General features: G+C 47.2%; 1 protein-coding gene across 1 annotated transcript in view; it reads right to left on the reverse strand.

Annotated features, from left to right (window-relative positions):
- Positions 1-925: 925 nt before the first annotated feature.
- Positions 926-16,725, reverse strand: part of LOC120841892 — a 52,436-nt gene continuing 36,636 nt past the window's right edge. The window contains exon 3 of the mRNA XM_040212896.3: positions 926-1,042. Coding sequence (XP_040068830.1) covers positions 926-1,042 — 117 coding nt within the window. The remainder of the gene's footprint in view (positions 1,043-16,725) is intronic.

Consider the following 16,725-nt stretch of genomic DNA (forward strand, 5'->3'; position numbering starts at 1 on the left):
TCTCCTTCCGTGTATTCTGACACTTCTCAATTACGCATACCTCTGCTGCGGTTAATAGACCGTTTCCAGAATTCAGTGCCATCTGGTGACTCAAATGGAAGTTTAACTTTTACCGTACTAATGGCGGCAATGATCCTGTGGTCTGCAGTATATTATAGGGCACCGTCACTTTCGCAAGTCAACGGTAAACGAGAACGCGCGCTTCACTGTACAGTTCCTTTTCAATCTCTTTCAGTGCCGATGGCGAAAAATATGTAACCAGTCAGAACGAAGCGCCAGCCCACATAGAGGCCTCGGTCAAATTCTATACATCAAGGAGGTTGGAAGCCCAGTGTGTGCTACTAACAGATCGACTGGGACCGAGTTAGAAATGAACGCTTACGCAGCTCTTGCATCCAGTTCCTGCTTCACGCCGCTCTAACGTCTAAAATGTGTAGGCATCAAATCATCTGCTTAGGAGCATCTTCAACTTCTTCCCTCATCACAAAACAAATGGCCGCTATTAGTATAGCACATATACCATTTTTCATATGATGATAGTGGTCAAAGTTGCCAGACTGAATTCCGGAAAGGGTCTATTGTACCATATCTCGATTACATGTATTATATTTGGTTACGTGAGAGAACCCATGCAATGACTTTCGATCAATCCGATTCATTCCCAGGGCAGTGAATATTTGTTATTAGTCATCCCTCTCGCAGGCTTTACAGTGAAGCCCGGCAGTAAGCTTTCGCAGTCAGGTCTAACGATTAGGCCTAGCGTTGAGGTCTAGCCCGTCGATTAACAGTAGAAGCGGTGAATGAATGTTTCATGCCACTATTTCTTAAGTACTGTATATGGATGTGGCATTCGTCCTTAGCCACTCCTCCCGTAAGGTCTAGCAAGAAGTTCATACATTTTGGTAGTTAGGCCTAACAATTAGGCCTAGTCTCGCGCATTCTTGGTTGACTTACCCGAGCTGTAGCTGTCCGTGGAAGAGGCGGAGAGGGAGCGGCTACGGTAGCGCCCCCTTGCCTTCATGCCGCCCGCCAGCTTGGACTCCTACAGGGGGAAAAGCAGACACCATTAGAAGAGCAGAACCGAGGCTGAGCAGGAAACCTTCCATAGACCTTTCCATCGCTTATTACCCGGGCGAAAAATGCTGAGTAAGTGAGCTGTGGACGCATGAGCAGTGTCTGATATGTCTGATAACAACAGAGCTAGAGCGCATGCTCAGCAGACGAGTTTTGCAAAGTTCTAAATTTCGAACAACTTCTATGAAAAGGTTTTTTTTTTTGTTTTTTTTTTTTTTTTTTTTTATTGCGTCGGTTTTTTAGATTACAGTCGTGCCCGAGGACAGAGACATGGCGATAACTGAGTCGTTCTCACTGCACCGCTGGAGATACGCCGAAAAGAAATAAACGGGCAGAAAACAGGGGACTCGTTGGAGGAGGTGATACCAAGAAAACGGGGCCACTTATGTTGTCGACCAGTGTAAACACGGACAGAGAGTCCTAATGAGAGATATCATCACGTTTTCTGGCGTACACTAGGCGACACTGATAGGACAAACAAACGATTACCGGCATTTTTTTTTTTCTTAAAATCTAAGGACTGTTATTGAAAATGATGGTGGTAAGTGTTTGCTTGTCGCACTAAGCGGTAACATTTTGTGTCTGGGAATAATACCCTCTCAAAATATTGAGAAAAAAAAACGCGGATGTTACGTTTGCGTTAACAGTATCACGCATCGTACACCTCGTAAAGTTTATCTGTTTCATTCAAATCAGTTGATTTTATCCTAGCATTGGATGGATGGATGAACGAATACGGCTGACGTTCTCAAATCAGGCGGCGCTTAGCGCCACCACACAGGTTTCGAGCGAACCACAATTAAGGGATCGACACGCGCGTTGCAACGCGACGTTCTCGGTTAACCGGGCCGCCACGGCGACTCCGAAGACAAAACAAACAAAAAAATCGGGAACGTCATTAAAAGTATAGCGCGTGTCCTAACTCACGAGCTGGGTCGTCCACGACGCGGCAAGCTTGTACTCGTTTCGTAAAGACAAAGGATTTACAAAGGGACAATAGGAGGGACGCCGAGACTTCATGGGGACGCAAGTCGCGCTACATTAGATGCGGCCCGCATCCAACGCACCTTCCTCATCTAAGACAGATTTGCTCTGCGATGCACGCGCTACGTCATGATCCCGCCGCAGTGACATAGCTGGAATCGTGTTACTGCCATTAAAACAGTTAGAAGACTTCGTCGTTTTACGATGGCAAACAGAAATCATCGAAAATGAGCTGTTCTACTGCGGGGCAATAATCAACGTGCGCGAGAAATTTTCATGGCAGGAAACGAACTAAAAAGAAGTGCCACGTCGAGAGCACCATTCTATACATCGCCCACAAATCAGCGTAAGATGTTACGTAAGTTATTTTATTCGTAAAATCGCAGCACTGTTTTTTTTTTTTTTTTTTTTTTTTTTTCACATCTTTTAAAACATTTCCTCGAACGAAGGAAAACACAATTTCGCTGAAATATATGTCAGTGATCAAGACTGCCTAGCTTCTTGATCGATTGTTTTTTTATGTACTTGATACATTCCGCGCTGCGGGCGGCGTCAAGGCCACCCAAGTCTTGAATGCTTCACCGTCGTCGATCAAGCGTGACAGGGAGAAAACGAAACAGCACGAAAATCACACAGGGCTTTTTAAGCGCATCTACAGCCGCTCAAGAGGTTCCGGTACCGGACGCTACGATTCATCTCAACCAATGACAGCGCTGCGAGTCGACCACGTGACTTCGCGCTCCGCGCGCCACTCACGACGTCAGGAATTGCACAAAAAAAAAAAAGACACACTAATTAGCTAAATAATTACCCAGAATCTACTAATTAACGGTTTAATTTATGAATATAAACAATGTTCCAATTAGAAACTTACTTAGCGTCAGAAAATCCCTACATCATGTAATCAATTTTACGTAGACTTAAAATTCATGCGAAGCGGCCCAGGGGGGAGGGGGAGGGTGTGCGTTAAAGTTTCACTCGTACAACAGGCCCAAGGCTGGCCGTGCAAAAGCGCGGACGGTGATATAATTCGCGTTCTCCCGTCGGCGAAACTGCGAACGCCCACGTGTTCGATCGATTACTGTAGCTCCGACCACCATTCCCCGTGCGTCATTCGTCGTCGTCGTCCCCGAGGCCTTGTCCGGAGAGAAAATTGGCCCGACGCTGCCATGCGAAGAAGCGTGTCCAATGTCAAAGTCCGCCGCGTGTGTCCGATCGGCGGCGGGCGCCTCGATGTCCGCTGAACCGTACTCGCCGCTCAGGACAAGTCAGGCGTGCACCAGAGTCACCAAATAAGCCACGCTAGTAGAGTACTGACAGTCGAGTCCCTGACTGTCCCGTGGGCGCCGCCATTTTTGTTGCCTAGTCCAAAGTTGGTGCAATCGCTGGTCTCCTTTTTACTCTGTCTCCTTTTTACTCTGTCACGGAATGTTTTTTTTTTTTTTTTAAGTAATATACAACGTGCCCCTCTACCCCCCCCCCCCCCAATGTTTCTCTTTTTTTTTTTTTTTTTTTTGAGGGGGGGGGGGAGAGGAAGGGTAACGGGCAAAAAAAATGACAAAAAAAAAGTTTTTCTTTTTTTTGCAAAAATAAATTATTTATTGCCGAAGACTCGTTCTTCGCCCAAATGCAGCGCTAGAGGTCCGACCGAGATGGCAAAGTTGCAGCACTAGCTGTTATCTTATTCAGAAGTTGTGATTTTTTGAAATTTTCAACGGGAAAATGGAGCCTATTCTCGTTTTCGGTAACTGGCACCATAGAGCACCCTGTGTTCGAGAGCTAGGACCCTTCTCTCATTCAAAATTTCGGAAACTCACTTTTAACTTTTGAACAGGATAACGGTTGGTGCTGAAACTTTGGTATCTGGTTCAGACGTCTAGGCTAAACTTGGGCGGAGAATGAGTTGGGCGATGCGTAGTTTATTTTTGCAATAAAAAAAAAACTTACTTTCTTCTTCTTTTTCTCACTTTATTATTATTATTTTTTTTTTTTTTTTTGGGGGGGGGGGGGGGTTTGCATTATAGGGTGCCTCAAGCGGAAGGTACGCAAACTACGTCGCGTCAAAACCATTAAGCATCGTACACAGTATAGGAGCTTAAGTATAAGATCGTCATACTTTACCTCCCACTGTCAAACTTCTATACCACACTATTTTATTCGCACCTATATTTTGCAGTCATTTAATAAGGGAAATACCACTCCTGAAAACTAAAAAAATGCACGTATTACAAAAGAAGAATGCTAATAAGCCTAGAAAACGTTTCATGTGAACATACCTCTACTCATGTTTCAGAAATACTGTATAATGAACATCCGCAACATGCATTCATCTCGCATAAGCTTAGGTTATTAACACGAAATATTAAATCATACGCATTTTCTTGTTCAATTAGCGTATGCTTCTCTAGAAAAACGGTCACATATTCCACACGTAGGAGTGATATGTGGGACATTTCTTCGCGCAAAACAAGTTACGGAGAACAAATGATAAAATGTAAACTTCAAGAATTGTAGAATTTCTTCAAAAATGCGTAAAAATGGCTTAAAAATAAAAGAAATGATTTCACACAAAACAAATTTGAGCTTGTTTATGAGAATATGACTATATGTAAACTGCTGCGTTTTATTTGATTTTCTTATTTATCATTTATAGTTATTATTTTAGTTGTTTCAATGTGCTCCACGTATTTCCTTATGCTAAAATGCATTGTTATTGTTATTTTTGTTGAGTGTTTATGCGCAATATGTACGTGGTGTATTGCATGCCTTCGTTATCTTTTACTGTACAATGTGTGGGGAGGAGGAAGCTCGTAAAGCTGATTCTTCATCTTTTTTCCCCCAACCTCCCCATCGCTTTCATAGAAAATAAAGGTACTATTAGACCTTATACACGAACTCAGCTCTCTTCCGTCACGGCGCGTCAGGCGTACTTCCGGACTGGGGCTGTGGGCGGAAGTCACCATGCGGGACGTGCATTTCTGTGTTGTTCTATAAGAAACCAGACAAAAACCAGCCTTCTCGACAAAACACCGCGACTGGGACTGTACCAAAAGGGTCGGGAAAGGTTTGAAGGTCAGTTTCCATGTGTTTTCTGCCTGCTTGGTTCGTCCGAGAACGTGAATAGGGGCCGTGAAAAAGGAAAACCAGACGCCGTCCGACCACGACTGCTTGTGCGGGAAGCACTTTGGGTTGAATTCACGGACACTTGTGGTGGCCAGAAATACTTATTTTGTTCTAACAAAACCGCAGAAAAATCGCCAAGTTGCACGGACCACCTGCGGACTACGTTCAGTGCGGCATCAAGTTCAAACAGCCGCCTGATCGTTCGAGCTGCCGTCTGCTCTCTCAAACGTTTCTGCTTGTTGTCTCATGCTCGTTCAAACGACAGCGGCCCGTAGACCAAACGTTCACCCGGTAATTGCGATAAGAAGTAGAATAAGTGCAGGCCTCAAAAGACTTAAGTTTGAAGGTTGGTTGGGGTAAGTGGGCTCGGTGTAAACACTAGATACAATGAGATTGTTGATAAGTGTTACCAGTAGCATGACCGACTTGTTATGTCTGATTCACTTGGTCCGATTCTGCTTGCGATTTTCAGTATGGACGTCGACATCTCAGCTACGGTTCACGCTTTTGCAGCCCGAGCGACGTCATGACTGAAAATAGCGAGCAGAACCTCATCATTCAAATCAGGCTTTAACGTCCATTCTGCGGCGTCTACGCGGAATGAGTCGCCGCATGTCACGTTATTCACGCCAAGTTTTGCGGCGTAACGAGCCTGGCTAATTTCGCTGAGGCCGCTCAAGTATAACCAGACATTGCCAGAAAGACGCAGAATCAACAACTCCAAGGCGACAAAAAGCACGGTGGCTCGCACCGACGCCGACAACATCGCATTCCAATAGTTTGTTCATGGGTGACGACGAGCTTCTTGCCCACACTCCGTCGCGCATGCGCGGCGCCGGTGGCGTCCGCTAGGGGCGCTTTGGTCTGTTTGTAAACACGAGTTGGTCTCTCTCTCTCTCTCTCTCTCTCTCTCTCTATATATATATATATATATATATATCCATTTCAAAAGACTGGCAAAGCGTTTTCTGTGATTTTAGACGCAGCATTAGATAATTGGCAACAATCGGGCTTCGTCCTACACTCTCTGAAAGGGTACCGGATTTGGCGAGAGCGCTGGGCCTTGCAAAAGAAGATTGAAGGACGGAAAAAAAAAATACAATTACAAAAAAGAGGGTACAAGATTTCTTAAAAATTTCTAGAGAAGTGTGATAATACGTATAAGTTGTTGGAGAGGCGATGTGAAAAGACTGAAATTATATAAAAAGTTTAAAGGAAAGGGATGTAAATCTTTCAGGCTAGGTGGCGCAAGCTACCGCCCAATGCGAAGGGTATAGCCAATATTATCTATACATCCGATGACTGACGTGCTACTCTGAAAAGTAGCTTATTCGCTGGCTCTGGCAGGCACCGATCCGACCAGTGGATCCGACCAAGGTAGGGTTACTAGAACCCATTCTAGCACACCCCAACCAAGGTAAAAAGAACTAGAGGAGGGGTAGTGAGCACAGCGAGCGCTCACGACTGCCACACTTTGTGTCGACCCCGGTGTAAGATAATACTCTTCAGGTGAGGACAGCGCGCTCCTCGCGCAGTGCAGATAAAGTTCGCTTTTCACTCTCTCTCTTTCTCTCTCTTACTATGGTTTCAAGCGGCGCCGGCATATGACTCGTCGACCCGTGGGCACGACAAAGACGGCTCGTGCCGCCTCATGCTCCACACGCGCAGAGCTCCAGTGACGTTGTCGCTCGTGCAGAAAGACCACGGTGTACCGGGGTATCATGGCAACGAGATAAATTTTTTCGCTCTCACACAGTTTCGCCGTTTGGCCGCCGGCGACCCTGTCAGCCGCGGGCACGGTGGCCGCGGAATAATGCAGCCTTTCATTTCGGATGCCCGTCGAACGAACACTATCTGATTCCTCGCGCCGCGCGTTCAGCCCCGCTGTGTCCTCACCTAAAGAGTGTATCTTACACCGTGGTGTCGACGGAACGACAGGGTGCCACCAAAGCACGGGCTGTAGTAGCGCATGGTTCTCGTCGCATTTGCTGCGCTACCGGCGTTGTCGTCGACGTCGTCGTAGTCAATTCGACATTGCGCTTCATTTGAGAGAAGCGACAGAAAACACGGGGGAAAGTTCTTAACGGCAGCCAGTTCGCGCTATAAAACTAGCTCGCCGAAGGCCCTCAAAACGCTCGGATCCTCCAGCCCATGCTACCGCAGCGCCACCGCCTTCATCCGGGACCTTTCCACGCTCGCCGCTTCACAGGAATGTATGGCGCATCGGCGCCTGATCTCACTATATAGACGATGGCGAGCAAGGCGACTAGCCTCCACCATGTCTCTGCTCGTGCGGACAAGGCCGTGCAATTGCAACTTGCCAAAACTACGTTCACGCGCGGGCTGCACGTGCTTGCACGCGTGGGGCAGTAGTCAGGGCGCCATGCTTGTTGCTCGCGCTGCTGGCTTTGAGACACGCATTTCTAGCGCCAGCGGTCGTCGTGCGCGGAAGAACGCTTCAAAGCGGCGACCTATAAAGCATGCTTGGGACACTGGATGCAGTCTCAGCTTAAGGGTGAACGGAGTATACCCTTCCTCTAGTCCACTGTAATCAAGGACAGTGAGGCAACCGCACGTTCTTTCCTTTGTCCACCTCGTCGTTGTTTTTTTCTTGTTTTTTTCCGCGGCGGACGCACGCGCGACACGATGACAAGGAAATGAGCGGGTAGCACGATACAATCGAATTGCGGTAGAGATGTACGCAAACCAAGGAACCCGTCCGCGTTGTAAGTGCACGCGAGGGATGGCTGCTACGCAGAGGGCTTTCCCAAGGGATAGACGAAACGCGACTCACTTGTCGACCTTGTTGACCCGCGGTGACACTGCGAAAATACCATGCAAAAGACAGACTGCAGACACGGTCCGAAACGTGTTTCTTCCATGTACGACTCTCACACTGGTCTCACAAAGAAAACTGACTACAGGCATGTTCAATGCATGTGCGAAGCAAATGTGCTTGGAATGTGCTTGGGCGTGCCTGCAGACATTTCTGCCATCATGGCTGTAGCGAACAGCGTGTTTTTTGTCTAGCATTGTCTAGTATGAGCATTCTGACTGCGGCCTTATTGTCTACTCGTAACGTAAAATTTATATTAAAAAAAAGAAAAAAAATTGTAGTGAGCGCAACGGGCCGAGAAATTGCATTCTTGCGTACGGCTTCAAACCGAAGCTATGTGGGCAAAGAGCATCCGTGACGTCGGTCCCTCCGCCCTGCGTCGCCTACGCAACCCACGTAGACGCGCCACGGGGAGTGATGTCGGCTGTGCGACGCAGGCGCAAAACGGAGGAATTCGCAACACGGGCGCTTAATTTGCAGGCTTAGTTCCGGTTTGAAGCCGTGTGCAAGATGTCTCGCCCCGTAGCGCCCACTACACATTTTGTAATCAAAACTTCACATCACGGCCCTATGCTATAATGAGCTCCATCGTCGTTTACCGGCTACATCATGCAAAAAAAAATGTTTAAGAAGTTAATTGAACGATTTAGTTCACTATCTAACTAATGAACAAATGTCGCCTGTGGTAGCCCCCAAGGACCATTAACTTAGCCCCAATTCTAAAAAATCCCTCATATATATATATATATTATACACGAAAAGGTAATTTCGTGTATGTAACTCTACTTCAAAGCCATTATTAAAAATAAAAAAAAAAAGGTTTGACCATTTATTGTACTTTCGGTGAACTCTACTCAACATCCTTGCTCCTGCTCCGGAAGTGGCGTGGCACCGTAGAAACCACCAACCAGAATTAACCAGAATTCTGGCACACAACTGACAAGGCGATCCGTCGCTTTCGTTCTCGTGACCGGTGTACGCTTTCCACAAGCCGTCGTGCTTGCTCTTGGAGATTGTGCTAATGTACTGTTAGAACTTATCGCTAGTGTATACACTCGGTTTTCTAACGAGAATTAGGATTCGACCATACACTTTCGCCACGTCTGTTTTAGGGTGGCGGTATCTCGGCCATTTCTAAGCCCAGAATGCACGCGCTTCGATCTCGTTCGGAGCGAGTGCTTCGCTCTGCCCGGTGCTTTGGCGCCATTATAAGGCCCATTCGGCTCGCGCAGGCAGTTTTTAATACAACAATAGGTGTCTTCACCCTATGACAGACGCACAAGTACAAGGGCGTTGTCCTTGTACTTGGCTTTTTCTTTCTGTTTGTGAGAGTTGACCGTTCTTTCTACAGCATCGTACAACATGGTCCTTGGGTATCCAGAGGTCTGGAGTCGTTGCATTTGTGCCTCACAACCCTGTCCCGCCTTGTGGTCACATGACCTCTTGAAGGTATGCGCTAAGACAGTTGTTGACAATTGTCATTTTAACAAGTCTTGAATGGGAAGACTCATTGTAATAAATGTTTTCTTGATTGTGACGTGTATATCCAGCACGTGTAGTTTAGTCGAAATATTAGTCGTAGATCAAGGAACTGAATGCTGTTGTTTGTGGGTTGAGTCCTTGGGCATTTTCAGTGAAGATGGAACGTATACGTTGCTGACTTATTGCTCATCATTTACATCGGGTCTATTTTTAGTAGCACAAGATAGTCGTCCACATATATGTATATTCTTGGCACCTGGTTATTAAATACCCGCTGGGCGATGGCCCGATCGCATTTGGACAAGAATATGTCGCATAACACTGATGTCACACATGATCCAATGCAAAGTCGTTTCCTTTGCAGGCAAGTATTCCCGTTGAATGAGACGACTGTAGAAGCTAGGTAGAATGGCAATAGACCCTTTCCGAAATTCAGTGCCATCTGGTGGCTGAAATGGCGGTTTAACTTTTGCCATACGAATGGCGGCAATGAACCCGTAGCCTGCAGTATTTTATCGGGCACCGTCCCTTTTGCATGTCAACGGCAGACGAGAATAAACTTTTCGCTATACAGGTTTTTCTGAATCATCTCTTCCAGTGTCGATTCCCACAACGATGCAACCAGTCAGAACGAAGCGCCAACCCAGACAGACGCCTTGATAAAGTTCTATAAGTCAAGGGGTTTCGAAGTCGATTTTGTGCCACTAACAGGTTCACTGGGCTCGAATTGGAGAAATGAACACTTACGCAGCGCTTGCATTTAATTCCGGTTTCGCAACGTGCTAACGTCTAGAATGTATAGGCCTCGAATCCTCAGCTTAGGAGTATCTTCAACATGTTCCTTCATCAGTAAACAGAAAGCCGCCATTGGTATGGCACATATGCCGTTTTTCAGATGATGATAATGATCAAAGTGGCCAGACTGAATTTCGGAAAGGGTCTATAGCTCATAGAATGACTGAAGATGTAGGCCGGATTTGTTTTGGAAGGCCACTGTACCATTTTCATCGATACATTCTTTTACAGCTACGAACAGATGGTCGTGAGGTATTGAATAAAACAAATCTTCCACGTCGAGGGAAAAAACATTTTGTACTAGTATGTTATCATTTTGTTTTAGATCATGTATGACTTGTTCTGAGTTGAATCAAGAAGGGATCTTCCAGTTGGAGGTTTGATAACTGATCAAATAGGAACCTTGACATAGCTCCTTGCCATGAACCCTTTTCAGTTACAACCAGACGGAAGGGACATCCCATATACTCGGTGTTTTTTGAGGTAAAGAACATATCGTAACGGGTGGTGATTAAAAGACCAATAAATAAACAGGAGGAAATAAACGTTTACTGGGGCAAACTTGTGCCCAAAACAAAAAGGAAACAGAGGATAAGAACAGAGCATCGCGAGCGTCGAAGTCCGTGTATCAGCAGGTTCGAGCGCCGGGGCGAGACTGACCCCGCCTCGCCGCGCGGAACCCCTTTTGTACACGCGTCGCTTCCGGAACAATCGGCCTAGAAGATTCGGCGCGTAAAACATTCTGACCTAGAACAGGCAACACGGTCCTCGAATTTACCAGAACATCACATTACAGAGTCAACAAAAATGAGTACCCGCAGCCAGGCATCGAACCGTGGCTTCTAGCGGGGAAGGCAAGCGCACTGCCACGAGCGCGCAGCTGCGTGGTCAGGTGCGCGCGCGGCAATATGCAAAAAAGATATATATATATATATAATTTTTGGATGCGGTTATTTGCTTTTTCAGATTTGTCAACTCAAGCTTAAAGCACAGTTCCGTCAGTGTGTACTTGACCTCCGCGCTATTTATTTGTAATACGCATATTCAACTAGCCCACCTTAATATTTTAGTACAAATCAACGTTTCCCCGACGTGCCCGTGAATCCCTCGTCGAGCTGTCAAAGAGGTCCACCCCGCCACTTTCTAAACGCTTTCCATATCAACAGTTCGGATCCAATAATTTTCGCAATGGTCAAAACGGTGCAGGGTGGCCGCATTGCGCGAAGCTGGAACCAGCTGCCAAAGCTGGTTCCAGGCTCGCTGCCTACCATAGCTGTAACGAGGGTCATTCGAGCCTGCGTACAGACAGTGCATATGAAGCCCGCGGACACACGGTACACCGTCACGTGCTCCGAAGGAGCACATGGCACTGTCAAGATGGCTGCCACGACTCACGTGATCCCCGCTGCCACCGTTCTGGCGCAAACCGGCCGCATCCTCGGCGGGCATGAGGTCCGTGCGAAACCAACGCTGGCGCAAGAACAGCGCCATCGAGGACGAGAGTGCAGCGAAAGCGACGCTGACTCCCGGGAGGCGGCAGCGTCTGGCGACGCCTCGACTCGACTGTACGTATCGTACGGTATACGAGAGTCTCTCGAGACGTCACGAGATCGCGCAGTAGCGTCCCCCTCGCCCGACAAGAGCGGCCAGAGGAGGTGTCCGCGAGGTGACGATCCGTGACCGGACCCTCGCCACACGCGAAGGATCCGGCCTAAAGAAAGCCACAAAATGGGAGGCGCGGAGAGCACGGCGACGGCGCCTGCCTTTTGTCTGGCGGGACAGGACGACAGACCGTACAGCGACACAAGGCTACCTCCTTTCGTGACAACTTGCGGTGCTCTGCACTGGGATCGAACAGCAGCAAAAGATACCATGTGCATACCTACCTTTAGAGTTATACATGGGGTTCCGTGTTTTCGATAAATACCCATGAACTACGCAAATTAACCCCCAAGCCCTTTTTATCAAGATCAATGAAAACCACCAAAAAAAAGGAGACAAACTAAAGTTGCCGTTCAATAAAAAACAATTTTTAAATCCCAAGTTTTTTTACGGAAATAAACTATAAGCTACACACTTTTATTTTGTGTTGATTCACACCCGCGCCGCACTGTCCGCGAGCGTGCTTCTTTTTTCGGGAAAAACACCCATTGTCCCTTTTCCTTACCTATGTCGAAACCATAGCCTTTTCCCAGTGTTCCAATCACGCACATGTTGATCGGAGGTTGGGAAACAACATGTCCGTGTCCTGTTTCCTTCGACATAAGCCCCGATAAACGCCGATTGTTTGTCAGACATAAAATTGTACACATAAAAAAACCATTCTATCTTAAAACACAAAAAGCGCCGAAAAAGAAAGACTTCTGATTTCGTAGAAAATTAAATGCCAAGAACACGAATACCTCGTAAACCAACGCGCCGCGTACAAAGAAAAAAGAAGAAAAAAATCCACGTTTGTCCCTCACAAGGTGTTGCCGCCGCGCGCTTGCAAGAACCAGATCCGCGTGAAATGAAGTATCTGCGCCGTACAGCTATTATAATGCAGGCAAGAGGTTGAACCGGCGCTAGTGTGCTGTCGCAAATTGAAGCAGAGAACAACCGTCCAGTCGAAAATGGACTTCCGGTAACGCATTTCTATGGGAAAAAGCGAGTGCATCTTCTTCCTGCACTCGATTAAAAGAGCAAATATCCCGAATAATTCGTACGTACTATAGAGCTTGGAACATTCCTGTCAGGCAGACGAAATAATTGGTCAGTTACAGCGTTTTTCTTTCGATCTCATAGCATTCAAAACGGTGCGAGAACGGCTTTGTACGAGCATTTATGTGCACCCTAGGACACGGTTAGCGCGAACACGACGTCGGCGCTTTCCGGCATGGTAGATGTACGTGCCAAACGAACGAAGGACATTTAGAAAACCAAGAGGGACAGCAAGAACTACGTACTAACACGGAATCAGTAACTCCCTGTGCATGTACGATCAAAAAAATTAACTGAAGGCCACGTAACATAGTCATATTTTCAATAAGTACTGTTTTATTCTTCCTGCTCTGTGCGAAGATGCTTGCCTTACGTTCAGAACACTACCCGCCCGCTCCAAATATTTGAGAACAAGAGCCTAATAAAAGCTGCCCGACAGAAAAAGAATAATAAAAAGAGAGGTCTTTCATATCCCACGTACTTCATGCTCTACGTTTCGAATGTTTTTAACGGCTCGCAAAGATGCACGACGGGGTCACTTTCATATAGTGACAGAACGTGCATATTAGCAATATATATACGCATCACCGGAATGCTGGCGTGCTTTGAACACACATCAATTCGTCAAATATAGTAGTAGTCGCCATCTATTTATAAATAAACAAAAGGAAGAAAAAAGAAGGAAACTCCACTGTAGTTGTATACAATGTCAAGGATGCACCAAATAAACACCGCCGTGTTCCACCCACAGTGTTCAAACACTCCGCGGACCAGTCATGGAAAAGCCGCATGACGAAGTTAGACGTGACGTTAGCACGACGTGCGTCTCGTTAACGCACTTTTTTGTTCATCGCGAAGGGCCCATGGCTGGCGGCTATGAGGCGTATGAGGAGCTTTTCCGGCATATTCTTAGTTCTTTTCGAGTTATTCTTATAGACGGTCGCGAGTAAGGCCTGTGGACGCCTCCTTCTTGCTGCTGATCTGGGTTTAGATCGTCTGATAGTCGCACGTTGCTACCACGGCCTCAGCATTTTTTTTTTTTTTTTTTTTTGCGTGGGCGGTATTACTACAGTTCAGTGACAGGGTTTATTTATTTTTTATTTGTTTTGCTTGGGTGATGAGTGTTGGAAACATCTATAACATGCGGGAAACTCTCCTAATATAGGAAGCAGCTATTATAGGTATAGGTGGAGTTGGGTCCTGCCCATTTAGACGCCACTGTAATAAAAAAAAGACGACTAAAAAAAGAAAAGATGCCTGCGGAACTAAACGACGTCACCGAGACGCAAGCACATCTTGCGCGCCATATAGTTTACTGGCCTCCATAAACTTAACATATTTACGACACGTATACTGTAGTTTATTACATGCAAGTCGGCATTACTCCCGTCAGTCACGACCTTGACGCGAGTCGACCATCCTTATTGCTTGTTGAAAGGTGCCAGCACCGCCTGTATGAGCTGCCAGTGGGGAAATATGCACCACTGTCGCCACCGCCCTTGTGCCATGCCGGGACATTATTCACTCGGTCCAACTGTTTACAGCCTTGAGGTGAATAGTTCGATGAACGCGAGAACGGACGTGGGACTGAGAAGTAAACTTTCAGCGGCGATGAAGGAAAAAACCTATGGACGTGTCTGCGCGCGAGCCTTGAGCGCCGATGAAAGGTGTGCGCCCGCGCTCTTCACTTCCTCCGAAATGCCTTGGAAAGTTGTCCGCGAGCATACGAAATGGCTTGCACGTGACTGTTATACCGTTCGAAAATGAGACTTCTTGAGCTTTGGATCAAGTGTCGAGAAGCCCAGGTGATGGCGTTTTGCTTTGTCCCGAACTGTTTTATTATTACCGTTCGCCCAGCGTTCGGAAGCACTTTAAGTACATTGTGCTTAAAGTGCTACTTCAAGTAGGTTTAGAAAACTTGTATTTTATTTTAAGTACCTTCTCTAAAAATCCTAAGACGTCGCAAGAGGCTTAAAAAGCGGTCTGGTCTCTCTCGGTCGTACTCGGTCGCATATATGTGAACGGCGCTTTAAAGGCTCGTTCACACTCTTGCAACCGAGTACGACCGAGAGAGACAAGACTCTTACGACGTCTTAGGACCATCTCCGCAGCAGCGCGCCGATCCTAAGACGTCGCAAGAGGATTAAAAACCGGTCTTGTCTCACTCGGTCGTACTCGGTTGCAAGAGTGTGAACGAGCCTTAAGACTCATAACCCTGAAGCTTCTCTCGCTTACATGGCACCTCCCACAAACTCTTTAGTGGAACGGTCCTATATAGTTGGTGACAAGTTGAAAGTTCAGAGCAAGCTCCTCCTCCAGAATCTTTCCACTTTAGGAAAAAGGTAGAAGAATTTTCCCCCGAACGCAAAACCGGTCACCGACGCTTCAAAGCAGAACGACAAAGTAAAACCGCTAAAATAGACGCAAGAGGGTTTTCTAGTCACGTGACCGGCTTCATGGGGTCAGGGTACCTACAAAATAAACTCCACGTCAACTACTTTTTGCTGCGTTTTTGAGGCTATACTTCTTCTCACTTTAGCATGGACTATTGTTAGCCGCGCATGCTAAAAGCGCGAGCAAGTTGCTTTGGATGAAGCCTCGGCGGCTGCACGCGCGCTCGTGCAGCGAGTGCTCCAGCATAGCCTTCTCTATAATCACAAAGCCTGGCAGTTCGACGACGGAGTCATGAAGTGCCCGTCGCAGATTTGGAGCGCTGGTAGCACAGAGCATTTTTCGGGGAACCTTTTGGTCAACGCACAGCTTTTGCAGCGGCGAGGACCCGAAACATGGTTTTCAAACTCGACGAAAAAAGAAGCGGTAGCGCGAGGAACGCGAGGAGCACGAGCAGACATTCCGTCGTTCGGGAGAAGTGTGTTTCGGCGACTCGTCGCAGCAGGGCGCCCGTTACATGGCTCTCCTCTCATCCGTTGTCTGCCGCTCTGTCTTTTCACTTTCGGCGGCCGCGCGTCGTGGCGATCTGCCAGGCTTTGTCAGTATAGAGGGGGCTATGGCTAGTCAGGGCAGTCAAGTTTAGCCGCTCGCGCTTGGACAGCCCTCGAGGATCCATACTATACAGTCCACACCAAGGTGAGACGAAGTATATAGCGTCGCCTCCGCGGTGCTGCAGCTCAGCCCTGCATGCTATAGCACGTGGTTTCGTCTTGCGTCTCATTCGCAAGCGCCCTCGTGCGAAGGAGACGCCAAACGAGGCGAAGCGCTCGTGCAAGTATAGCTTTGACAGCGTTAGATAACTGTGGAAGCTGCGTAAGCTTTGACTATGCAGCACAAAATTGATAACGCCGAGAAGGGCAAACGGCTTCTGTAATTCCGTCCTGGCTTCGATTATTCAATTCCGCTTTTGCGCGCAGAAAAAGGGTGAACAGGCTTGAAAGAGAAGTGAACTGAATTGCATTTGTGTATACTCTAGGAGCGGCATGTAAAGTTATTTCTGGAAACAATCGTGTTAAGCGAGAATTAAATAAAACAACAGGCAAGGCTGAGCGGGATCGGCTGGAACTAACGCTACTAGAACAACTCAGTTGGGGAACTGCCATAGAGCCTGCTTTGAAAAAGTGGCTCCGATACGTACTCGAGAACCGAACTAAAGGCGATCGCAACGCCGCTATTTAGCCTGTTTTGCCCGCAGCAGCCACTCCGGGAACTGCACGGCAGCACGTGTTGGTTCAGGTTGACTCGTCGCTAAAGGGCGGCGCTGTTATCGTATTTAATAT

The sequence above is a fragment of the Ixodes scapularis genome, unplaced genomic scaffold (genome assembly GCF_016920785.2).
Source record: "Ixodes scapularis isolate PalLabHiFi unplaced genomic scaffold, ASM1692078v2 PGA_scaffold8__174_contigs__length_109621045, whole genome shotgun sequence".
NCBI classification, from domain to species: Eukaryota; Metazoa; Arthropoda; class Arachnida; order Ixodida; family Ixodidae; genus Ixodes; species Ixodes scapularis.